Below are 26,218 nucleotides of genomic sequence, written 5' to 3' on the forward strand. Positions count from 1 at the left end.
AGACGAGAACCCTTGACAAAGCAGTTTGAGAACTGCTATAACAAGCTATGCAGCATAGTCAGTGGTAGAACCCTGAGGCCCCAAATGCCAAACCCAAAAGGCCGCTCATCTCTACACAGGAAGGGGATTATGGGAGCGGAAGTTATTTCCTGAGGATGTTGGTTTAGAAGGTATGGACATGGATGAACCCTAGCTGTCTAATGACCACAAAGGTCTGCTTTAGGTTTGTGCAGATCTTGAGATCTTTTTAGAATTACTGAGAAGCATAATGGTGACTCTCTGGAGCTTCTCAGAGTCCCTGTCGCCACAGCCAGCGATCACCCTGACATCCTCACTTACTCGTGTGCTTCCGATGCCTGCACAGCAAAGGAGCCCAACTGCACAGCCCCAGTATAACACAAAACAGTTTGTTTTCACACAAAATGGTAACCTGACTGTACTACCAATCTTATCTTTTTTTTTTTTTTGCTTTTTTAGGGCTGCATCTGCAGCATGTGGAGGTTCCCAGGCTAGGGGTCCAATTGGAGCTGCACCTGCCGGCTACAGCCACAGCCAAAGCCACATGGGATCCAAGCTACGTCTTTGATGTACAACACAACTCATAGCAACACCCGATCTTTAACCCACTGAGAGAGGCCTGGAATTGAACCTGCAACCTCACAGATACTAGTCAGGTTTGTAACCTGCTGAGCCACAGTGGGAACTCCCCAGTCCTCTTACTTTCAACAAGGGGCAAGCTGGATACAAAAAGCAAAATCATGGAGACAGATGCTCAAGTGGGACTTGCACATGAATGAATCAGGATGGCAACTATCTATTAATATACTCTCTTACCTTTAAATAATACACCAGAAGTTCGTTGAGAGCAGGGTCTGCGTTCAGGTTGACTAAGTAGCACTTGTCATCTCCCACTTTGATACCAGAAGTCTCCAGGGAAATCCCCATACTTTCAAGTTGCCGCTGCCTCTCCTGTGCACAGAAGCAGACAAAAGCAGGGCAGCTCTATTTGCTGCTCTTTTCATGAGATGTATCCATGGAAAGCTTAAGTCACTATTTCTGGGGACAAGGCCAGTGAAATTCTACTCAGCTCAACCAAGTTTACTGAGAGCCTAAAATGCGTGCCATCTTGTGTCAGTGTCACAGGGGCACCAGGGGTTAACCGAGCACCATCCTGCTCTTAAGGGGCTTCCAGTCCAGTGGAGGAGAAAAGACCACACAACTAGAAGCAGAAGAGGAGAGCCCTGTGCTGTTGGAGAAGAACAATAAGCTGCTGGGCTTCAGGGGAAGATCATGATGGGCTAAGAATCCAGGAAAGGCTTTAGGAAGAGAATACATTTGAGATGGTTCTTGAGGCATAAGAAGAATTTCAACAGGAAGAAATGGGGGAGTAGCGAGGTAAGGGCAGAATGTTCTAGGGGAAGGGTATAGGAAAACACAGTGAAGACTCTGGGCACACTGGATGACTTCAGGAGTTATGAGCCCCCAGCGCATGTGGGAAAGTGGAGGGGGGGGGGCTGGAAGAATAGGCTGGGTCCCTTCTACAGAGGGCCTGGAATTCATTCACTTTTTGGGAGAAATATGTGTGTTTTAGGTACTGCTCTAGGGCTGGAAACACAACAGCAAACAAAACAAAGCTCCTTCTTTCATGAAAACTTCCATTCTTCTGGAAGGAGACCATAAAAAAAACAGAGAAGTAAAATAAAGAATTTCCAGTGGTGTTATATGCTCTGAAGAAACACAGAGCAATGGAGGTTATTGAAAGTTATAGAAAGTTAGGTGTGTGTTTGTCATTTCTACAAGAAACACATAAGCAGAAGGCTGGACTAGGTCCCAGTTACTAATTTCAAGCTACCTGATTGGGATGGTCCAAGACTTACATGTGGGCAATTCCAATGTTCATGAAATGCATAGGGTAGAGGTTCATATCTCACACACACAAACTAAGTCACACTTACACACTCACAAATGCTTATAGGATTAGTCCTTGCTTTTTATTTTATCTCAAGGAAAGTTCATACAGCATTTTGTAATAAGCCCAAAGAATCCAACACAATAAAGAATGATGATGTGCCATATGTTATTAATTCTCTGCCAATCAGGTAGCTGCATGCTTTGCCAGAACAGATTTTTGTTTAAATGTGAAAAGCAGGACATATTAAAGATATTTCTTATATCCTGTCCATACAAAATCGGTGCTCTCCAACAGTTCTGTCAAATACAGGGACCAAATTATAGTTGATAAAAGACAAGGAAGTCAGTGTCTAAAAGGGACTTTATAGGCTCTGGTTCAGCAGAAAGAGGTCCTTAAAGGACCTTATGAGGATGACAAGTGCCTAAACAAGAAAGACAGCAAATGAAAAGGAATCACAATATTTTAGGCCCAAATTATCAAGCTACCTGTGCAATTTCTTCTGTTTTCCTCAGCTTCTCTTCCCAAGTCACTGTTAATTCTTTTATCAGCTTTTCAGACTCTTCGAGCTTCTCTTTCAGTTCAGGGGCCTTCATAGCCTTTAAAATGAAAGCAGAGATATCTGATTTTCTCATTTTTTTCCACCATTATGTACAAGACAACCCTTTATTGTCCTTCTTAAGTAGTTATCAACTGTCTGTTGGACACAGTTAAGCCACCCACTGTCGGGGGGGGTCGGGGGGGGTGGATTTAGACTTTTAATAATCAAATGAAAGAGTAAATGACTGCTACTCTACAAGAGAAAAAGAAATTCCAATGCCCTGAATTAAGATGATACAAATCATCCCAGAGTAATTTTATCCATCATATCACGTTTAAAGGCCTAAAAGGTGCTAAAGTTCATTTTCAAAGTAGAAAAGTATGAGGACAAGTTACTCAAGTAGATTTCTTCTTCAATAAGACAGAGATCAACACACATCACCAATAAGCACATTCCAGTTATATCAACCGACCAGGGAAGGGGCAGATTATTTTATTTTTTTCTTTTTTCAGCTGCACTCTTGACATATGGAAGTTCCTGGGCCAGGGAATGAACCCAAGCAGCACCAGAGAGACCAGACAGATTCTTAGCTCACTGTGCCACACTGGAAACTCCCAAGACTCATCTATTTTAAAATTTGAGTCTGAGCCATTTAAACTACTTTTCTTACTGATGGTAATAAACTTAGCATATTTATCACTCACTTGGAAGTGGACATCTGGTTAAAAGGGCAGTAATTTCCCTCTGAGTTTGCTCAGTGAGAATAATTAAGAGGTCTAAATATAGATATACACAGCTTAAGAAATTTAGGGGGGCCTCGGAGTTACTGTCGTGGCACAGTGGTTAACGAATCTGATGAGGAACCATGAGGTTGCGGGTTCGATGCCTGGCCTTGCTCAGTGGGTTAAGGATCTGATGTTGCCGTGATCTGTGGTGTAGGTCGCAGACGCGGCTCGGATCCTGCATTGCTGTGGCTCTGGCATCGGCTGGCAGCTACAGTTCCGATTCAATCCCTAGCCTGGGAACCTCCATATGCCATGCATGGGAAGCGGCCCTAGAAAAGGCAAAAAGACGGAAAAAAAAAAAAAAAAAAAAAAAAGAAATTTGGGCGGGGCCTGCATTTGGCCACCATATGCGTTGACACCTTATAGTAACACGAGCCTCCGCAGAGTATAACCCTATAAACAGGAAAGATGGGAGAGCTCAGACAAGAAGCTGAAGTGGCGACGAGGTGGAGGCTGGCTGAGGATGCTTCAGTCTCACTGTGTTAACAGAGTCTGAGAGTGACGTTTAGTGCAGGGTTCAAGGGGATACACACGAAAATTCTAGATGAACCTGTTGTGGCTCTTCTTCTTTACCCTTCCCCCAGGCACCTTTGTATCCATCTGACCTAGATTATACAGTCATAGTAGAAATGCAGATTCAGAGACAAGAAGGAGGATGTAGATTATCCATCTACAGACAAATTCCAGAGCCACTACACTTTCCTCCTAAGATCATGACTCTTATCAAAGTGTATCAGCATTCTGACTTTTCAGGCGTTCTGCTACCTTTCTTGGCATCAATAAAAAGAATTATGCTTGATGCACTCAATGATGATTGTAATGATGATAATGACAAAAAGAGCAACATTTTTTGAGCATTTAGGATGTACAGGGCTAAGTGCTAAGTGTGCTAAGTGCTTTGCAGCATCGATGTTGTACTAGGAGTTAGGGATTAAAAAAAAAAATTAATAAAACACAGCTTCCTGCACTTTAGGAGTCTGTGGCTCAGCGGAGAAAGACATGTAAACAAACAGCTGTAATGCAACTCCACGTCACCAATAGATGGAGTATGCAGATCCCTGGCTTTGACTTCTTTTGTTTGTGAGGTCAGCAGAGAGTGGTATGAAGGAATGTGAACTCAGAAGCCTGAGGCACACACCCAGGCCGGGCAGGTGGAAGCACATGGCTGAAGGTAAGGCCCTCGGCCCCCTCTCAGCCCTAACTGCTATTTCCATGAGACAGTGCCTCAGCTGGCAACAACTCTTTGGAAGGAGGTATGGTTATTCAAGTCTGGGTAAAGCCAAGGAAAGATGGTAGCAATGCAAGATTATTGATTTTGTTCCCTGTCAGGAGTTGATATAAATGCACAACAAAAATACGATAAAAAGAGGAGGTGATACACAACGAACGTCTCTGAAAATGGCAAGGCCATGTGGGAAGATAATCTATGATGTGAAGCAAAGGAGCACATTTGCTTCTCAGGATCTCCCACTGGAAGAGATCTGGGCTCAAGGGCCAACGGCCTGACTGAAGCAAACAGGCAGCAGCAGCAGCGACACCCTCTCTTTTTTTTCTTCCACTGGCTTTTTAAACAGCTTTATTGAGGTATAATTTGCATACCGTAACATTCGCCCACTGTGTCCATAATTCAATGAGTTTTAGTACATTTTCAGAGTTGTGCAAACATCACTACGATCCAAGTTTAGGGCATTTCCATCACCCAGAAATATTCCCTTGAGTAAACAGGCCGTCAAGCTCTGCCCTCAGCCAACCCACTGATCTGCTTTTCTCTAGCAGCCCCTCTCTCGGTTCCTGGGATGGAGCCTTGTGACACGCACAGCACTCAGCACGGAGAAGGCGCCCGTCAACTCAGAGCTGCTGAACACAGGGAGGGGACCCGGAGCAGCAAGCGAGCCATGGTTGCACTGGGACCCCCCAAGCCAGGGAGCTGGGATCTCAGGGAGCGGGGGCCGGGCGTACCTCAGCCTGGGACAGCTGCTCTCTCAGTTTCTCCACTTCCTCCCGCAGCTCCCGGATGACTTTTGCGTTGGGATCCTCGTTCACCACGGCATGGTTGACGATCCTTTTGGCTCGATCTGCGTATCTCAGGGTGGAGAGGGTCTCTTCGTAATTGTCTGCTGCTGGGCTGATGGTGGCGATCATAGAGGTCTGGCTGTTGCCCCCCAAATTGTCCTGCGACGTATTTCAAACAGCATCTTAGAAACCAGGCCCATTCATTCCATGCACAACACACCCGAGGGGGAGCAGCATCGTGGAAATGGGTTTGTATTTCACAGATAATAGGATGACCACATGAAAGGGTCTCTATTCACAGCCAAGCATGATGCCTCTTGAACGCAGGATAATGCAAGAAAGGACAGGAATAAGTTTTCATCCTGTATGTTTAGGAATCAGGATGAAGCACTGCGGGGGGTTCCTTGTGTATTTAGTTAGCTTTACACACACCACTCAGCTGTCACCTTTGAATCAGCCAATTTCTAGTTGGAAAAGAACATGGAACAATGAATTACCTTAAGAAGCCAAGTGAGGACCGAATCACGATAAGGCACAAATTTGTTTTTACCCTTGCCAGCCGCCTGGTCAGCCAGCGATGAGATAACCAACCCCAAGGTTGTCAGTGATCTGCCCAGAGAAAAATTAAAAAAAAAAAAATTAGTTTTATGGAGCATTTCTGTTGTATTCCTAAAAGAAGAATCCTTCTAGGAAATAAATATAAAATATGCAGAGAAATTAGTCCCTAGAGTTGATACAATCAGGTCTATAATAATTGTTACGAAGCTGAAAAAAGGGAAAACAAAAACTTCATTAATTTAAAAGAATGAATTTAGAATCCCTGTGGAATCTATTCTGTTCAGTCATAGGACCTGTGAAACATTCATTTCAGAACCTGGAAACATACATTTAAAAGGTCACACTCAAGAATTATAATTTACTCCAAAGATTATGTTTAAAGTCTGAGCCATTTACTCTTTGGGTCTAAATTGGACCATTCTGGCCTCTGATTTTCCCAGAGTAACCATGTAACTTGCAGAGCCCCCTTCCAGGACACGTTACATGATACATCCTGCTCATCTGCTTAGAGCCGGCAAGCTTGTTTCAACGTGGAGTTACTGCACTTGAACAAAAACAAAGAACTACTCCAGCAGAATCTTGGAGGCTTTCCCAGGCCCACTAAGTCAGAACCAGTAAAAAAATACCTCCAGGTGATTCACATGCACATTAAATTTTGAGAAGCGTGGATGAACAATACCCAGAGTGATACAGACATTCAGGTGCCAGGCCTATGAGTCTCCAAATGTGGTGACTTGTGGTCTTGTTAGAAATGCACATTCTTAGGCCCTGGCTCAGACTTGGTGAATCAGACACTCATAGCAGGACTCAAGAACCTGACTTTTTCTCTCTCTTTTTTTTTTAGGGCTGCACCTGTGGCATATGAAGTCCCCAGGCTAGGGGTCCAATCAGAGTTGCAGTTGCCAGCCTGCACCACAGCCACAGCCACACCAGATCCGAGCTGTGTCTGCGACCTACACCACAGCTCATGGCAACACCAGATCCTTAACCCACTGAGCAAGGCCAGGGATCGAACCTACATCCTCATGAACTAGTTGAGTTCGTTACCGCTGAGCCACGATGGGAACTCCCTAGAACCTTAGGTTTACCAAGCCTCTCGTGTGATTCTGATGCAGGTAGAGTCTCAGAACCACTGGTCTAGGCTAATGAGTTTCCCCTGATGGTTAATACGTGTTCTCTGCACTTGGGGTCGAAGTCAGAAAGGAAACAACAGTGCTACTGTGGAACGAAGGACATGCTTGTGTATCACAACTAAGCACCAATTTCTCTTTTAAAAGGAAATCAATCGGACCCCAAGTTTAGCAGCCACATAAGAAAAGTCTCAGGACATCTCCCAGGATTGAGAGGAAGGTTACATGATATCTCAAAGACAAATGCTTTATAAATGATTTTAAAATGAAACATTACTCCTTTTTTTTTTCTTTTTGCCTTTTCTAGGACTGCTCCTGCAGCATATGGAGATTCCCAGGCTAGAAGTCTAATCAGAGCCGTAGCCACTGGCCTATGCCAGAGCCACAGCAATGCGGGATCCAAGCCGTGTCTGCAACCTACACCATAGCTCATGGCAACGCCGGATCCTTAACCCACTGAGCAAGGCCAGGGATCGAACCCACAACCTCATGGTTCCGAGTTGGATTCGTTAACCACTGAGCCATGACAGGAACTCCAAACATTACCACTTATTTATAAACACAAGGAAGGGCACAAATCAACCCATGACTCGAGGTTAGCAACTGAAAGACCAGACAGCTCTCTTTCTAATGTTAATAATAGATTTCCATTAAATAATGAAGGGAATAAAAGCAGATTTCCCACAAAACAAGATTCTCTGAAGGTAAGTCACTGAAATACAAAGCAACTCCAAGAGGTAGAAAAGGAGCCAGAATTTTAGTAACTAACAGCCATTACTGCCAAGTGACATAAATATGTACACCATAATTGACAGACTTCAAAGTTAAATAAATCTACCCCAAGAGAAGTGAAAACATATGTCCACATGGAAACTTGTCTGCAAATTCTCATAGAAGCTATATTCACAACAACCAAAATGTGGAAACAGCCCAAATGTCCATGAAATGATGAAAGAATGGAATGTAATATCTCCTCATAAGGGAATATTACTCAGCCATAAAAGTCCTGAAACATCCCACAGCATGGATGAACCCTGAGAATTTTTGATAAGAAAAGTAAGCCAAATACCAAAGACCACTGTCCTGGGTTGAAGAGTGTCCTCCCAAGTTCATGTCCACCAGAATCTCAGGTGAGACCTCATTTGGAAATAAGGTTCCTGCAGATGTAATTGGTTAAGATGAGATCATACTGGCTTAGGAAGGGCTCTGATCCAATGACTGACATCCTTATAAAAACATCATGAGAAGATGCACAGACATGGGGGAAACACCATGAAAATGGGGGAAAGGCTGAAGTCTTGCATCTACAAGCCAAGGAACGCCCGCAACCACCAGAAGCCAGGAGAGAGGCATGGCATAGATCTGGCCTCTGAGCCACCAGGAAGGAACCAACCCTGCCAAGCCCTTGATTTCGGACTTCTGGACTTCAGAACTGTGAGAAAGTTATTTGTCTGTTGTTGGAACCCATCCAGTTTGTGGTAATCTGTTATGATAACATGAGGAAACTGACCAGCCACATACTATGTGCTTCCATTTACATATGAAATATCCAGAATAGACCAATCTACTGCTGAGGGCTGGGGAGGTGGGATAAAAGGGAAATGATCTGGACACCATGTTTCTTTTGGCAACGATGAAAATGTTTTAAAATTAGATCATGGTTATGGTAATACAACTCTGTGGATATCGTAAAGCTACTGAACTGTACACTTTAAAATGACAAGGTACATGGCATGTGAGTGATTTCTTAATATTAGCTTTTTTTTTTTTCCCCTAAATTCAAGTTCAGGGAGTTTCCACTGTGGCACAGCAGAAACAAATCCAACTAGTATCCATGAGGATGTGAATTCTACCCCTGGCCTTGATCAGTGGGTTAAGGATCCGGTGCTGCCATGAGCTGCGGTGTAGGCCAATGGCTACAGCTTTGATTCGACACCTAGTCTGGGAACTTCCACAGGTGCATGTGCAGCCCTAAAAAGCAAAAAAAAAAAAAAAAAGAAAAAAAGAGAAAAAATTCAAGTTAAATCACTCCTCCCAAAGATAACAATTTTAAGAAAGAAAATGGCATGTGATATATATGAGAGGGAAAAAGGAGTTCAATATAAGGCAAAAACACATTTCTGCTTTGGATGTTACATACATAGAGGGCGTTTTTCACATTTTGCAACTATGGAAATATAATTTTCACTTGGAAGCAATACTCGAATGCAGCAGAAATCACTTTAATTCGTACCAACTATAAAGAACTCAGTGACTCAGGGGTCAATTCCAGCAGCTCTGAGGTTAGCAGTGGTTCTATAGCTCCACAGCTTTTCCACTTAGGGAAGCCTATCACTCACAGAAGCCAACTCTTTACCTAATGTTGTGCACGCATTCAAGATAAGAATGTCATCTAAACCTATTAGGGTCCCCAAGGAACAAAAAGAAATAAATGGCAGAACGAGTGGGATTCAGTGGTGACTGAGAGGTCACCGGTCCACCCCACGCATTCCTTCTAGGTTCCCCCTTAGAAGCAGTGATCCAAGGGCTTCTAGGATCTGGAAAACCATTTGGAAGTTCAATGTCTGGGAGGTGAACACTAGGCTTACATACTTTTTATTTAATTTATTAATTAATTCATTTATTTATTTATTTTGCCTTTTTTTTTAGGGCCGCACCCGTGGCATATGGAGGTTCCCAGGCCAGGGGTCGAATCAGAGCTACAGCTGCCGGCCTACACCAGAGCCACAGCAACATCATATCCGAGCCGTGTCTGTGACCTACACCACAGCTCATGGCAATGCCAGATCCTTAACCCACTGAGCAAGGCCAGGGATTGAACCTGCAATCTCATGGTTCCTAGTGAGATTCATTTCCACCAGGCCATGATGGGAACTCCAAAGGCTTACATATTTTAATGGGAATTTTATTTTCAGGTACCTTAACACAATAATAAAATCACTAATTATGGTCCTACTAGCACTGCCTGGAGGCAAATGGGCAGCTCATGGGTGTCATGATGGGGACGGAATTTTTGGCCAATTTTAGGGGCTGAAAATGTAACTTCAGGAATCCTCTTTTTTTTTTTTTTTTTTTTTTTTTTTTTGTCTTTTTGCTATTTCTTTGGGCCGCTCCCGCGGCATATGGAGATTCCCAGGCTAGGGGTCTCATCGGAGCTGTAGCCACTGGCCTCTGCCAGAGCCACAGCAACTCGGGATCCGAGCCGCGTCTGCAACCTACACCACAGGTCATGGCAACACCGGATCCTTAACCCACTGAGCAAGGGCAGGGATTGAACCCACAACCTCATGGTTCCTAGTCAGATTCGTTAACCACTTCGCCACAACGGGGAACTCCGAAAAAGATTCATTAAGCTAGGACACTTGTGAGAAATGCAAGCGGGCAGGCAAGGAGGCTCTGCTCCAGGAATCCTAATTCTAGCAAAGCACTGCTCCTTTACCTAATCAGCTGAAGGTGGGGATAGTGAGGAAGCTCTGAATCCTTACATCACTCACAAGTTCCTGGGTGGGGCTGGGGAAGAGGGGGTGGGCGGGCCAACGGTGAGGAAGGAAGGCTTAAGTGAGGAGCTAACATTTATAAACAGACAGCCTTCTATAACAATGGAGGATTGGAGATCAAACAATAAACAAATAAAGTCAGGAGGACCAAAAACAAAAGCAGTTTACTGAAAGAAAAGAAACACTGTCATAAATCAACTTTCTTTTTTCTTTTCTACACTTTCCTCAAACCTACAAAGTTTCCTTGAAACCTTAACCACAAGATTCTTTCCCTTAGGAGTGGATACAATATGATCTGAGTTATCTGTACCATCAAGGATGGATTTCAAATTTATTTTACCTATGTTTACAATGATCATTTTCTAAGATCATAAAGGCAATACTGATTAAACTTTTTTTTTTTTTTTTTTTTTTTTTTTGTCTTTTTGTCTTTTGTTGTTGTTGTTGTTGCTATTTCTTGGGCCGCTCCCGCGGCATATGGAGGTTCCCAGGCTAGGGGTCGAATTGGAGCTGTAGCCACCGGCCTACGCCAGAGCCACAGCAACGCGGGATCCGAGCCGCGTCTGCAACCTACACCACAGCTCACGGCAACGCCGGATCGTTAACCCACTGAGCAAGGGCAGGGACCGAACCCGCAACCTCATGGTTCCTAGTCGGATTTGTTAACCACTGCGCCACGACGGGAACTCCTGATTAAACTTTATTAGTGGAGTTCCCATCATGGCTCAGCGGAAATGAATTTGACTAGCATCCATAAGGACGCAGGTTCAATCTCTGGCCTTAATCAGTGGGTTGAGGATCCGGTGTTGCCGTGAGCTGTGGTGGAGGTGGCAGACTCGGCTTGGATCCTGCGTTGCTGTGGCTGTGGTGTAGGCCAGCAGCTACAGCTCCAATTGGACCCTAGCCTGAGAACCTCCATATGCCTCTGGTGCAGCCCTAAAGAGACAAAAACAAACAAAAAAACCAAAACTTTATTAGTGTTAGCTGTATGAGTATTTCTCTTTCTACTGAGACTGTGTTCACCTTGGCGGCAGAGACTACTGTGTCTGGCTTACAGAAAGCACTCATTCAATAACTGCCAAATTACACCCGTTCTAGAATACAAAGAACAACAAAACATGGAACTCTTTTCACTGAGGACTAATTCAACGGCGGTTTTGGTACACTCTGTGGTTGTTGGCCCAATATCCATTTTCCCCTTCTTACTTGCTAGAAGAAACCTGATTTTGCTGGGACGCAGGTGCCAAGCTGAAACCCCTACTTTCCAGGGTCCTCTGTAGCCCGGAGGAGCCATGAAACACATTTCAGGCCAATGAGGTTGCAGGGAGGCATCACTGGGAGGGGTTTCCAAGCTGGCTATTGTTCTCCTGATGAGAAAGGTACTTATTCAGCTGGTGATCCCTTCCCCTCCTTGTCTGGAACAGAAGGTGAAGGATCCGGTATTGCCACTGCAGTGGCTGGGATTGCTGCTGTGGTGTGGGTTTGATTCCTGGCCCAGAACTTCCACTTGGCATGGATGTGGCCAAAAAAAAAAAAAATACATACAAATATTTCCAAAAAGAGGTTCTTTTCAACATTTGTTCTGGAGAGGTTAAATAAATACACCAGAATTCCCAGAATCAAATAAATCAGGGAATGATGAAGTTACAAGGGATTCATGACTGCAAGACTTCTCAGAGCTTTCACCACTGGGAATCTTCAAAGGAAGGGTGATAAGTAACCTTTCTTAAAATTATTTATCCAGGGTTCTTCTTCCCAGAGCCACCTGAGGAACTAGTCTTTCACAAGAATGCTTTAGCAAATACTGAAGTAACAATGGTACATGCTCCAAAAGATGTGACTACTGCTTCCCCCAGAGCAGATTTTTGCCCTCTCCTTTGTGGGTCTCTCGTGTTTAATATAGAGACATTTACTCAGTTTCTCTTGACATGCAGATCCTGTAATGTGCAAGCGGTAAATTAACAAGGACCCCCTGTCTGCCCTTGAATAATGCACAGAAGGCAGGCCACTTTTATTTTCCGTAGGTACAAGTTCACGTTTGATTATTCAGGCAATACTCACCAAAGTGAGGTTTCCCAGAGGAAATGAACAAGAGTCATGGAGGATACTCCAGAAGAAAAAATTCGAGTCAATATTATGCTTATGTTATTATACCATTAATTACATGACAGAATCCTAGGAGTAACATATATTAATATCCCTAGAACAAGTTTTAGAAGAATTCAGTTTGGGAAATGTTTGGCACATACTTTATTATTAACCACAGTAATTGAAATGGAAATGAGACTGGGAAAGGTCTCATTAGATGAATCCTGTTGGCAGTCAATAGCTGGCTGTTGCTAAGAATAAAACAGAACATTTTTGTTTGTTTGTTTGTTTGTTTTGCTTTTTAGTGCTGGGCTGCACCCATGGCATATGGAAGTTCCTAGGCTAGGGGTCGAATTGGTAGTTGCAGCTGCCAGCCTTTACCACAGCCACACAGGATCTGAGTCGAGTCTGCAACCTACACCACAGCTCAAGGCAACACCAGATCCTTAATCCTCTGAGTGAGGCCAGGATGGAACCCACATCCTCACGGATACTAGCTGGATTCATTAACTGCTGAGCCACGATGGGAACTCCTGCTTTTATTTTTGCTCCTCCCACCTTTTCAATCCCCAGAACCATTTCTACTGACATTCCTGCAGGTATTAGAGTGCATTCGATGATGAGTTCTCAGAAAAGCGGACCCAGGCTGACTCCAGCGGCCTCATCCGTCCAGCCTCAGTAGATGATTTCCAGAAGTGAAGACGGATGGTCTATAGACAACCTATCCCTCCAGGGTTGGACAAGCCCAGGCGGTGCGTTACACCTGCTCCGCCTGAAGGAGTCATGCGTACGGGAAAGCTCTTCAGAGCTTAATTAAGGAGAGATGAAGCTCCTCGACCCAGAGTCCATTAAGCAGACACTCGTGTCTGTGTGAAGTCCCTGGCAGGTCTGCTTAAGAGGATTACTAATGCTCTATCCAAGGAAGCCCCAAGAGGAGGCTGAGGGAAAGCTCAGGAAACATGTCAGAGATTTCTTTTAATTTTAGTCCTCCACCAGGCACTGATGTTAAGGCTTAAGAAGCCATTTGCGGAACCACTGGGCAAAAGTTTCAGTGCATTATTTATTTTACCTTATCAGTACACACCTACATAGAGTGTACTGTGCCACGTAGGCGTGTTCTAAGCATGCTACAAATAGTTACTAGTTTAAGCCTCCTAAGAGCCCTACTCATTACATTGTTTCCTCACTCACATTTCACAGTTGAGGAAACCAAGGCACAGAAAGGTCACATCCCTAGTTTCTGTAACCAAGCAAATCCAGGGTTTCCTCTGGGAAGCCAGCCCTCCCTGAACCTCCAAGTTGTGTTGTCATCTGTGTCCCCACCACACCCATGTAATAGTTCCATCCCTCCAAACGTGCATGGCATGGTCTTATTGTGAGATATCCCACTGATTCAGTGACTATGGACCAATGACCATGCTGAGAACTTGGATGTCCCCTGGTGGGAAGCTGGATCTGCAGTGGGCTCCTGGCATGTCTGCACCAACTCAGGGAGATGAGAAAGATGTGTGGGGTAAAGAAATAGCCCTGGACAGAGGTTCAAGGGAAAGGGTTCAGAGGCAGCTCTACTCCCTTCGAGGCAGCTATTTTGGGAAAAGCACAAGACCAATCTGGCAAACATCCACAGGCTGGTAAATGTGTCCTAAAAAAAAAAAAAAAAAAAAAAAAAAAAATCCCTGCTCCATGCATAAAGGCTGGGTTATGCAGCATTCTCAACATTACTGGGTCAAGAAAAATTCTCTTTCCTCCCTTTGTTTTTTCTGTTGAAGAAAATTTATTGTATCTTAACCTAGGTGCTCCTCAAAGGCAGCAATCATGAACAAATAACCACAGATACAGCACCTTACAACAACACAAATGTATTATCTTATAGTTCTGGAGGCCAGGAGTCCAGAATATGTTTCCTAGGGCTAGTTCCTTCTGGAGGCTCTAGGGGGAGAATCTGCTTCCTTGCCTTTTCTGGTTTCTACTTGCTGCCCCCATCTCTTGGCTCATGGCCCCTTCCTCCATCCTCACAGAAGTAGTGGACTGTGAGGTCTTTCTTACCCTACATCATTTGGGTTCTGGCTCTCCCATCTCCTTCTTTTCACTTGTAAGGAGTTTGGTGAAAACAGCAAACCCACCGAAATAATCTTCTCAAAATCATTAACTTAATCACATCTGCAAAGTCCCTTTGTGAGTCCCTTTGAGAATTTGGACCTGACATATTTGGGGAACAGGGAGGCAATATTCTGTCTCCAACAATATCTAAATTCCTCTCACATCCCCACATCTTATGCAGTGTCAGGCACATAGCAGAGGCTTAATAAACACCTGGCTCAGCTTTTACTCATACTGCTTAAATATCTCCAGCCAACAGTTTCCTCATCTTTAAATAAAGGTAAATAGATATACAATGAACCTCACACGAAATGATGCATATGAAAGTGCCCCGAAAACTATGAAGGACCTTAAAAATGTAGACATGTCATGGACTAGTAGGAAGAAATACCTACATTCATATAAGTAAAGAAAGATAGTAGGATGCTAAGAGAATTCCATTCACGTAGTCATAATGGAATAGAACCAGCTGCTGGGTTAAACGTGCTAAGTCACGTTATCATGTGCCCTTGGGACTAGTTTGGGACACTACAAAATTTATTGTCCAAATTGCAGGGGGCACTATAATACTTACTCTGGGACAAAAGTACCAATCAGGACTCTTCCAGGCAAACAGAATAGTGAGGCATATACAGCACAGCAGATGAGCCTGGGCTCTGCAGCTAAACTGCCTACAACCAAATCTAAGATCCATGCTGAGAGTTTTGTGACCTTGGACATATTATTTAACTGCTCTCTTACTTGGTTTTCTCATTTACAGAATGGGGCTAACAAACCCATCTCATTACACTGATCTGAGGATCAGATGAGTTATCACAAACAGGGCATTCAGAACAGTGCCTGGCATGTAGCAAAAAGTCAATAGACGTTAGTGACCACTGCAGGTCAAGGCAGCCACACTCTTAACTTTCCACGAATTCACAGCACACAATTCCCAGTGTCCTCCCATGAGCGGAGCCACGGGCCAAGGGGCTGACATGGCTTAGCACCAGTAAAGTCCTTCCTTTGGCACCTGCTTCCTCATTCCCATCCCGGTTCTTGTGCTCTGGACCGCAGAGCTGTAGTGCTTGTCTGCCCTCCTACAATGCTTTGTCATGAAACAGAGCAAAAGCCCTTGTTATGAGAGCAGGAGACAGAACGACTGGAAGTTAGCCCCCCCCCCCCACAGCAGCAGTCTGTGCAATGAGCATGGCTGCGTCCACCTGAGAGAGGGGGTGATAGTTCACTGCCCGTTTTAAACTTTGATAAACTTTTGCATAATTACCGTGTGTTAGCACCACCCTAAAATGCAAGTTGCACAAACATGTTCCTGAACATATTACTTCTGGTCACCTTCTGTCCTAAACAAAAGCCCGAGTTAGTTTCTTAACACCACCAACAAAAAATATTACAAATACAAACTAAACTACTTTCTGCTGAACCTGGAATAATGAACATGCTCTTTATATAGATTATAAAAATAATAGCTACAACAATTAATATTTATTCAGTATATACGACATGCCAGGCATTGTTCTAAGCACATGACCAGCATTTTAATCCCCAGCAATTCTATGAAGCAGGTACTGTTATCACCCCCATCACAAAGATGAGAAAAATGAAACACAGAGAGGTGAATTCACTTGCCTGTGATACTTACGTGTTTAGTGAGTGGTGGACAGGATTAAACCCAGGCAGCCTTGCTCAAACACATTTATTTTATTTTATTTTATTTTTTGCTTTTTAGAGTCGCACCTGAGGTATATGGAAGTCCCCAGGCTAGGGGCTGAATTGGAGCTGCAGCTGCCAGTCTACACCACAGCCACAGCAATGTCAGATCCAAGCCGTGTCTGCAACCTATGCCACAGCTCACATCCTTAACCCTCTGAGCAAGGCCAGGGATCAAGCCCAAATCCTCACGGATACTACTTGGGTTCTTAACCCACTGAACCACAACAGGAAACCCCCAAGTACATACTCATAAATGCAAACTCTGCTCCCTCTCACGCTGGAGAACAGGGGGACTTCTGCATACCAGGAAACATGCTGGGATACTACGGGACTGAAAGAACAAGCCCTTCATCTGTGCCTTTGCTGCACCCTCCGCCTGGAGTGCCTTTACCTCACCTCCACCTGGCCAGCTCCGACACACCCTGCACCACTCGGCTCTCCTTCAGCCCCCAGTGTATCCTGGGCACGCTGCAGGTACTCATGGCAAAGAATGAGATTTCAGGATGGCAGTTATTCAATACCTGTTACTTTTTTTGTTGTGTGGAGGTGTTGATGTTTAAACAGTATTAGCTTGACAAAGGGGTTCGAAGCAGATTTTTCTCCTTAGGATAAGCGTCTCGAGTCAAATTTAAGATATGATTTGATTTTCAAAATTGGGACTTGCGTTTATACAAGACAACATTATACAGCGATACTCTGGGTGTCTGTACAATGTTTGAACTAGGTCATGCTACGCTATTGCACTTAAATAAACATCATGTATCTCAGTAGAGGCAGGCGGATGTTGTTCTTCAACCCGGTTCACTAAAGCTGCACAGACTCTGAACCGCGTGTGATCAGAGCCATGTGGCCCCTGGTAATGAAATACATACCCCCGCCCCCGCCCCAAGACACGCAAGAAGCTGGGGGAGATGTGCCAGCTTCTGGAATGGCCCCGGCCCCCTTACTTGTTAATGTTGCTGCCTTCTTTCAGTCGCTCTCCAGCGGCTCCAGTTTTGGACACTCTTTCGCTACCCGCCAGGTCCACCAAGCTGACCTTACTGACCTTCTCTCCCGAGTTCTAGGTGTGGGAAACGAGAGAAACGACACACCTGAATGCAGAAACCAGAGAGATATCTACATATGCGCCAGCCGCCCTGCTACAACAGGGCCGACTCCCCAGGAAGGTTTTATGTTTTAATTTAAAAAAAAATTTTTTTAAAGGTTTATTATTTATTTATGTATGTATTGTCTTTTGTCTCTTCAGGGCCACACCCGCAGCATATGGAGGTTCCCAGGCTTGGATCAAATTGCAGCTGTAGCTGCCAGCCTACACCACAGTCACAGCAATGCCAGATCTGAGCGACCTACACACCACAGCTCAAGGCAATGCTGGATCCTTAACCCACTGAGTGAGGCCAGGGATTGAACCAGTTTCCTCATGGATCTTAGTCGGCTTCGTTAATGACTGAGTCATGATGGGAACTCTGTGCCTAGGAAGGTTTTAAATGTTAAGATTTTAAACTTGAACTAGAAGTTTCATGGCCAAAACACATGGCAGCACGGCACCGAGTTTCACAGCTGAGTAGCAAGTGCTCTGGGTTTCCCAGAGTACAGTCAGGAATCTGGCGCTTTCAGGTGCCTACGAGAACATACCAGGACACGAGGGTTCCTGCATGTTCAGGTCAAATTCCTCCTGTTTTGAAAAAGCGTTCTTTAGGCTAAATGTTGTGGTTTCCTCTTTAATATCCTTTAATGACTATGAGGTAAACTCAGTTGTTTTCAGGGGAATTTAGTACCGAAGGATACATATTAAAAGCTGTATGGTGATCTCATCATGGTCTTTAGGGAGTCTACACAAGGAATTCTTTTTCTTTCTTTTTTTTTGGCCATGCCTATGGCATGCAGAAGTTCCTGGGCCTGGGATTGAACCCAGGCCACGGCAATGACAGTGCCAGATACTTAACCTGCGAGGCCACCGGGGAACTCAAAGGGATTCATCTTTTTTTTAAGTTATATATAAAGGCAGATCTAAAACGTTAAATGATATAAGCTAAGCAGCTCGTCTAGGAAGTAAAATGCTCAGCAACTGAAGCCTGCCGTGAAACAGTTCACTTGTGCAGGTATTTTGAGTTCTTTCACTGCCACCCAAGGTTCTATCGGATCCCTCACCCCAGACTGCAGGTCATACAGCGTCTGAGTGATGATAATGTTGAACACAGCATGGGAGCGGCTACTTTCTTCATTCATGTTGGTTGCAGCTACCGTCCGAGACTTATTCCCCTCAGACATCAATGACTCAATATCCTAGAGGCAAAGCACAAGGAAAACTTCATAAGCAAAAACCCTAAGAACACCATCCTGCCCATGAGGTGTGTGTATTAATCATGACCCCTCTGACGCATCCGTCACCACCCTTCCATATAAACCTCCCTGCTCTCCTCCGTCGAGCCTGTTTGAGCTTCCGCTCCCCTGGTGCTGCCCAGTGGATGACATGTTTCCCCCACTCTTTCTATCCTGCAGTCGTCTTCCTTCCTATCTTTCCCTGTGCAAGCTCCTAAGGAGAAAAGAGCTAATATTTATTGAACATTCTGGATACTCCACAATGTACTTAATGTATTTTATTCTAACTCTCCTGTACAGCGATCTACTGCTTGCTCATTTCCTCCCCCTTTCAACATCGTCGCTCTCCCAGGACAGGAAATTCTCCTTATTCAACCTTGTACACCTGCCTTAGAACACCTGGAACCTAATGCACTCATATAGTGTTTGAAGGATGACATTTAGAAAAGTAGTATTTTCCTGATTTTACAAACAGGGGCACTGAAGTTCATTGAAGTCAAATAACTTTTCCCATATCTAGTAAGAGGCAGAGTTGGATGCAAATCATAAACTCCCCAGCTCTTACTAATAGGTGACAGGAGGGGATGGATCCTGAGCCCAGTGACACTGAGCTAGGAGCCAGGCATCTTAGCAAAAGTGCTGACTTCGCACTTTTCTGAGGGGGGGGTCTCTGCATTTCTCAGCATTTTCAGGGATGACTGCCCTCTACTTCTGATTCCAGTTATACTAAAATTGTCTATGTTTAAGTGGCTGGACAGAGTTATCTTGCAGATTAATCTTAGCCACAGTGAATGTGAGTGACGCAGGGACAGTTACAACACACAGACGGCACATTTAAATAGAGGGGTGCACTTGCTCATTTATTCACCAACACTCTGCAGCAATGGACAGCACTTTCTTCTCCGTGCTTCCCAAAGCAGTGATAACAAAAAGAGGCTAAAACATCCAGCCCGGATGTGAGAAGCCATAAAAACCCAGGAGTAGGAAAAGAAAACAGGTCAGTCGATGGAGGGAGGATGGATTCAGGAAAAGAGAAGAACAGGAAGAGTGAAAAGTAACTCTTTGCACTGTGGAGCGCCAGCCTCTCCTGGACCGCGGGGCTGGTCCAGTCTGTCTGCCTCAGGCCTGTGCCCAGGCCTGCCATGGAAGGGGATGTCCCTGCTACCACAGACGTCCCTGTCCACTACCAGATGGCCAGCCCCCCCGTGGGACACCTGTGTCTACAACAGCTGCTACTGTGAAGAAAATATCTGGAAGCTCTGTGAATACATCAAAAGCCACGACCAATATCCTTTAAAAGAGTGTTATGCTGCCTTCATATTTAATGAGAGGAAGATGATTCCTATCTGGAAACAACAGGCAAGACCCGGAGATGGACCTGTAATCTGGGCTTACCACACTGTCTTTTTTTTTTTTTTTGTCTTTTTAGGGCCGTACCAGTAGCATATAGAAGTGCCCAGGCTAGGGGTTGAAATGGGAGCTATAGCTGCCAGTTTACACCACAGCCACAGTAACGCATGATGCAAGTCCCATTTGTGACCTACACTACAGCTCAGGGCAACACAGGATCCTTAACCCACTGAGCAGGGCCAGGGATTGAACCTGCGTCCTCATGGATACCAGTCCGGTTTGTTATGGCTGAGCCACAAGGGGAACTCCATGTTGTCTTGTTTCCTGTTTCAAGCGGAGGACAGGGTTTCATTTATGATCCTGACACTGTCCTGCCATCTATCTCCCTGTCTCTTTGATACTTATGTGGAAGACGCCTTTGGAACAAGGACATCCATCCACAGTTTAGAAGGAAATTTAGAGTGATCTGTGCAGATTCGTATTTGAAGAACATGAAAGGCTCCAGTGGGAAGTGCAGAGAAGCCTCCTCCATTCTATCCCCGGCTTGAGACTCAAGATTGCAAAATGAACCTGAATGACTCATCAGGAGGGATCCCAAGGGAGGATGGGGAGTCATCTACCTGCTATCTGAATCTGTACATCGATTTGGCAGTAAGAACCACTAAACTTGACCTCTGGGTGTAGTACCTCGGAGAAATTCTAGGACGTGAACAATCCACCCCTTCACCTGCGACAGCCAACATTATGGTACATTTGGCTTGGAATTATCTTTTCCTCATTTAATTCAATTGAGTTGAAACATAAATGAACAAAAGAATAAATAGAACCAATTGTTTTTTGATATGCCAGGCTGAAACTTGACGTAGTGTGTATTTGCTCAGATATTCCTATAGCTCATTTGTTAAAACATGTGAAGGCTTATGCCAATAACTGCTTTTGTTATGATAGATGTGTGGACTTGGTGTCTGTTTTGGATGTTTTACTTCTCTCCAGCTACACTGAAAGCTCCTTGAGGGCAGGGCTGTGGCCCATTGCTCTGTGAATCTCTAACGCTCGTAAAATGTGCCCATAAAATGTTTGCTAGTCATTGTGCTCCTGCTTGAGAAGGGCTGACGCTGTGAGCTGAATCAGCAATAACTATTACTCTTTTGGGACCATTACGTTCTTTAAAAAAAAAAAAAAACAAAACTGCAGCCTTCTCAGGCTTAAGTGTTTCTTGGCTATGTATATGTTTTTAGATAAAAGTGACTTTAAAAAAAAAGGAATGGAATCGAAGGCAGGAGGCCCTAGCAAAGAAAAAGGGCTGAATTAAGTGCTTACGTTTGTCCAGATTTGGCAGATATCACTGTCAAATGATGGACATCACTGGCCACCATGAGGTGGACAGTATCAACAGAGCGCTACTAGTGAAAATATTCCACAACCTCCAAACACTTAGCCTCTCAGCCACACAGTGAGCAGTCTGAAGAAGGTGGCGAGAAGCCCTTCCGTTTGGGATGTGCTGGTACTGGGTTTCTCAGGTTACGAATGGCACCGATGTGCTATAAGGCAGTCACACAAAGAGAGATTCACCACTACTTATACACTTCAATTTACTACCAGTTTTTGATGACATTTAAAAAAAAAATGGCACTTACCTCAAAACTAGTGACGGCCAGTTGGGATAAACCATCTACATAGGGTCCTAAAACTTTATGCTCCCGAACTTTAAGAGACTGTCTACTTCTTTAAGAGAAAGGAAAAAAAGAATGAATTAATCAGACCCAATGTGAAGCTTCTCTTTATAAAAAGAACTTTAAAAAGTACTCCGAAATTAAGATTGCGATTTCCAAAAAAAAAATTTTTTTTAACAATCAAAAAATATGCTAAAAGCTACTTTATTTGGATTAGCAAAATAGCATTCCTTATTGAGGAATACCTTTCATAGTCTGATTTCTATTTAAAGTAACTTACTATTTAAAAAATTCTATCTCTGCTCCCAAGCTAAACAGCTAGCACACAGAATACTAGGTTAGGTTAACCTGCTTTAGTAGATGAACTTCTATTTCACATGGGAGAAAGGGGAAAAAAAAAAAATGAAGCAAAGAATGTGCCAGAATTGAATCTAACCTTCAGGTTATTTTATAAATAAGCATATTCTCACCAAGTAATGTCTTAAAGTTTTGAGCAAGCAGTGAACAATATTAGAGTGTTTTAATTTATATTTGTAAGGCAGCAACATTGATTTATGCTGCTTCCATGCTGACAATTTTATACAGAAAGTGATGTTATATAGCAATTGTTTATACTATCAGGATGCTGATATTTATCCTATATTTAGAATGGGCTCTGCTGATGAAAATTCTAGGGCTCTTTTGAATTTTTATTATTATTATTATTATTTTTGCTTTTTAGTGAAATGTGGAGGTTCCCAGACTAGGGGTTGAAATCGGAGCTACAGCTGCTGGCCTACGCCACAACCACAGCAATGTAGGATCTGATCCAAGTCTGTGACCTACACCACAGCTCACGGTAATGCCAGATCCTTAACCCACTGAGGGAGGCCAGGGATCAAACCCGCAACCTCATGGTTCCTAGTCGGACTTGTTTCCACTGCACCACAACAGGAACTTCTCTTTTGAATTTTTAAATGGCAAACTTAGTTTGGGGCCCATGTGAAGAACTTACCAAGAGAAAACTGAGATGAAAAGCAAAGGTATATATCACGGGTGACACTAATTACCTTTCAAATCAAGAGTCAATGCTTGGCATCACCCAAGTGTGGAAAAAAGGAACCAAAAATGACTGAGTGCTTCCTGAAGTCCAGGCATTGTTCCTTAAGAACTTCTCAGTTGACTCACATAACTTTACAAACCCCCCCACAAAGGAGGTTTTACGAAGTTTAAGGATGAAAAATACAGTGTGACAATGAGCAATTCTGCTGTACTCTAAACAAGGGCAGATCAAATGCACAACTGCAAGAGAGCTGCTTTGATGCACATGGATTCAGAACTCAGCTCACACTGTATGCACAACCAGAGATTCTTTTTTTTTTTGTCTTTTTTTGCCATTTCTTGGGCCGCTCCCCCAGCATATGAGGTTCCCAGGCTAGGGGTCTCATCAGAGCTGCAGCCAATGGCCTACACCAGAGCCACAGCAACGCGGGATCCGAGCCGTGTCTGCAACCTACACCACAGCTCACGGCCAAGCCGGATCGTTAACCCACTGAGCAAGGGCAGGGACCAAACCAGCAACCTCATGGTTCCTAGATGGACTCGTCAACCACTGAGCCACGACGGGAACTCCTGGAGCAACCACTTTTGAAAACAGCTTTGCGGTACCAAAGCAGAAGATTCTGTAGCTTGTGAGCCACAATTCTACTCCTGTATGAATTCCCTAGAAACTCCTGCCTTTGTAGCCCAGGAGGACTATACAAGAATGCTCAGGGCAGCACTGTGGTGGTAAAAAGCAGAAACCACATGAATGACAGGAGATAGAATTAAAGAATTTTGGTGTATTCATACAATGGAAGGCTCAAGAGCAGTAAGATTAATATGAATTATTACTTCACATATCAAAACAAATGAATCACTGAGGGGAAAAGTAGGAAGTCACCAAAGGACATTTGTATTATGATGCCACTTATACAAAGTTAATAACTCTGCAAAATTATGCGTAAACTCTTAAGGAGGAAGAAGATGAGAAACAAAATTCATGATAGTAGTTACTTTGAGGAGTGGCAGGAATTGACATAGAATCAAAGAGGAACATACAGGTGGCTTCGAAAATACTGGTCATGTTCCATTTATGAAGCCAAATGGTGAGTGGGACAGTTGTTGTTTTATTACTCCTTATACCTTACATGTATTGTCAGTGTGCTTTCACATGCATTAAATAGTTTTATCACTAAAAGTAAAAATCTTATCTATAATTGGGTAACTTTCTCGCCACCCATAATTTCTGTCTCATACTTTTGACTATACCCTTGATTATACACTACTAAGAGCACTTAAAATATTTTTAATGACATGAGAAAGTATACATCATGTTATACAAAAAATTCAGGATATTCAACTGTATTTCGAGAACAGCCTCAACAACCCCTCCTCCCCCACAGCTTTGAAACAGGATCAAAATGCACCAAAGTGTTAACAGTGGGTTTTGATTTGTTTTGTTTTGCTTTGTCTTTTTGCCTTTTCTAGGGCCACTCCCGAGGCATATAGAGGTTCCCAGGCTAGGGGTCTAATTAGAGCTGTGGCTGCTGGCCTACCCCAGATCCTTAACCCACTCAGCAAAGCCACGGATTGAACCCACAACCTCATGGTTCCTAGTCGGATTTGTTAACCACTGCGCCACGATGGGAATTCCAACAATGGATACTTTTGAGCAGTAGGATTATAGGTCATTTTCTCTTTCTTCTTATATTTTACCTATTTATTTCTTCTGCCTCTATGAATCAAACTCATCTGTTTTTTATCACCTAGTTTTTAAAAAAAATACAGATGCCTGGGTTTCCCCTGGGTCTGCAGAGTCACAGCCTCTACAGGTGGGGCCTCAGGCCAGCCTATCCTTTAAAAGCCGCCCAAGCGATCCTAATGCACATGCCGGGAAGAGAACAACCTGCCTAGGCTGGTGGTTTCAGTCCTGCAACTACTTTCCCTGCACTCAGGAGGTGCTGCTTTCCAACATCACTGGAAGGACCAGTGCGTCATTCTTAACTCAATTTTTATGAATGAACCACAGTGGCAAAAGTCACATCAGCAGTAAAAAAACATCCTTGTAAATGGCATCCATGAGCAACTTCAACATGAATATAGGATAACCTATGAATACTGGATATACCAAAAGGCTTTGAGAAGCTGATGATTTCTCGGTAAATGAACTGAAACCAGAGTGGTGACAAGGGCTCCCTTGCAACTTTCACTTTAGGGTCACTTAAACTCATTATCCTGGATAAAGAACAAGGTCCTATGGGAGAGCACAGGGAACTCTGTCTCATCTCCTGGGACAGACCATGATGGGAAAGAACATAAAAAAAAGAATATATATATTATGTATAGAAATATATATATATATAATTGAGTACAGCAGAATAGGTACAACACTGTAAATCGATTATGCTTTAATAAAAATAAATAAAATCATTACCCCTATTACAAGGTTAATTTCAACCACTAACTTACCCTTTGGGGTCTAAAAGATCTCGAACTTTCTCATTGTAAATTTCCATATAGGATACTTCGACTTTAAAGGTCTGTGACTCATTCTGCTCCAGAGAGATCCTTTGAAATAAAGCACAGCAGAGCCTTGGAATGAGGCCCCGCTGCTCGGCGCTGCCCATCATGGAGAAGGATTTTCCTGAGCCTGGAAAAGGGCAAGCAGAAAGAAAGGAGGATGGAAAGGAAGCAACATGGAATGCTTCAACCCAACGGGCGTTCTGTCCATCAGCCAAGGTCACACAACAGAAGTGGCCAACCTGGCTCCGAAAGCCAGGCCCCTGGACACCAAGGCTACTCTTCCTTCTTTTATATTCACTCAATTTTTATGAATGACTTTTACTGTGAGAGCTGGAGGGCACCTCCTTTACAGATGGACAGGTACCAAGGTAACCACTACAAATACCTAATCTTTAAAAGTACAAATAGTAAAAAATAAATATCAACTATACATCAAGTAACATCAACAGTATTTTACCCACAAAGTATTTTGCATTTGTGAAAGTACTTTGAAATATCTTCTCCTAGTTGTCCTACAATATGACAATAGGCAGCACAGTTACGATTTATGGATTTATTCCAACTTCAGTTGAAATTATGGTGGCTCAAACTGTTAACGGCTGAGCCAGGAGTCTGTTTTTGTTTTGCTTGTTCCAACCAACTATGCCAGCAGCCTAGGTTTAATAACCTATCATCACTTCAGTATTCTGGTGAAAGTCCTCTCTATAGGATGATACTGAGTTTTTCTGCTGTAACATTTATACTGAGAAAGTGGTAATTATATTTCTAGTTCAAATACAGGTTAAAAGTATAATTTAGGAAAATAACACTTAATAGTCTGAAACTAGCTTTGCTCATTGACACTGAAATTACTCAATTACCACAACTGTTGAAACTTCTAAAAGAGGAATTTTTTTTTTTTTTTTTTTTTTGGCTGCACCCACATGTGGAAGTTCCTGGGCCAGGGATCAGACACACATCACAACAGCAACCCTAGCCATTGCAGTGAAATGCCGGATC

The 26,218-nt window shown here is 43.6% G+C and overlaps 1 protein-coding gene, 1 long non-coding RNA gene and 1 pseudogene across 29 annotated transcripts in view; 1 reads left to right on the forward strand and 2 right to left on the reverse strand.

Annotated features, from left to right (window-relative positions):
* The window catches only part of KIF13A (kinesin family member 13A), a 216,575-nt gene that overhangs the window by 63,631 nt on the left and 126,726 nt on the right, over nt 1-26,218 (reverse strand). For 20 of the 28 annotated variants that reach the window (XM_084967432.1, XM_084967429.1, XM_084967424.1 and 17 more), the window contains 8 exons: nt 25,166-25,346; nt 21,641-21,728; nt 18,483-18,617; nt 17,279-17,391; nt 5,746-5,857; nt 5,195-5,407; nt 2,398-2,508; nt 835-969 (listed from right to left, as the gene is read on the reverse strand). In XM_084967432.1, coding sequence (XP_084823558.1) covers nt 835-969; nt 2,398-2,508; nt 5,195-5,407; nt 5,746-5,857; nt 17,279-17,391; nt 18,483-18,617; nt 21,641-21,728; nt 25,166-25,346 — 1,088 coding nt within the window. The remainder of the gene's footprint in view (nt 1-834; nt 970-2,397; nt 2,509-5,194; nt 5,408-5,745; nt 5,858-17,278; nt 17,392-18,482; nt 18,618-21,640; nt 21,729-25,165; nt 25,347-26,218) is intronic. The other 8 variants (XM_084967433.1, XM_084967426.1, XM_084967431.1 and 5 more) reach the window with 1 other exon arrangement.
* Nucleotides 10,633-16,881, reverse strand: LOC146401204 (uncharacterized). Its single transcript, XR_014809685.1, has 2 exons — nt 11,121-16,881; nt 10,633-10,815 (listed from the first exon to the last, which is right to left on the reverse strand). It is a non-coding gene; the product is annotated as an uncharacterized LOC146401204 (long non-coding RNA).
* LOC102166051 (protein N-terminal glutamine amidohydrolase-like) lies at nt 19,796-20,668 on the forward strand (annotated as a pseudogene).

This window comes from Sus scrofa, chromosome 7 (genome assembly GCF_054392235.1).
Source record: "Sus scrofa isolate SSC_HxYL_T2T_F1_AM1 chromosome 7, Sscrofa_HxYL_maternal_Yorkshire_Landrace_v2.0, whole genome shotgun sequence".
Lineage (NCBI taxonomy): Eukaryota > Metazoa > Chordata > Mammalia > Artiodactyla > Suidae > Sus > Sus scrofa.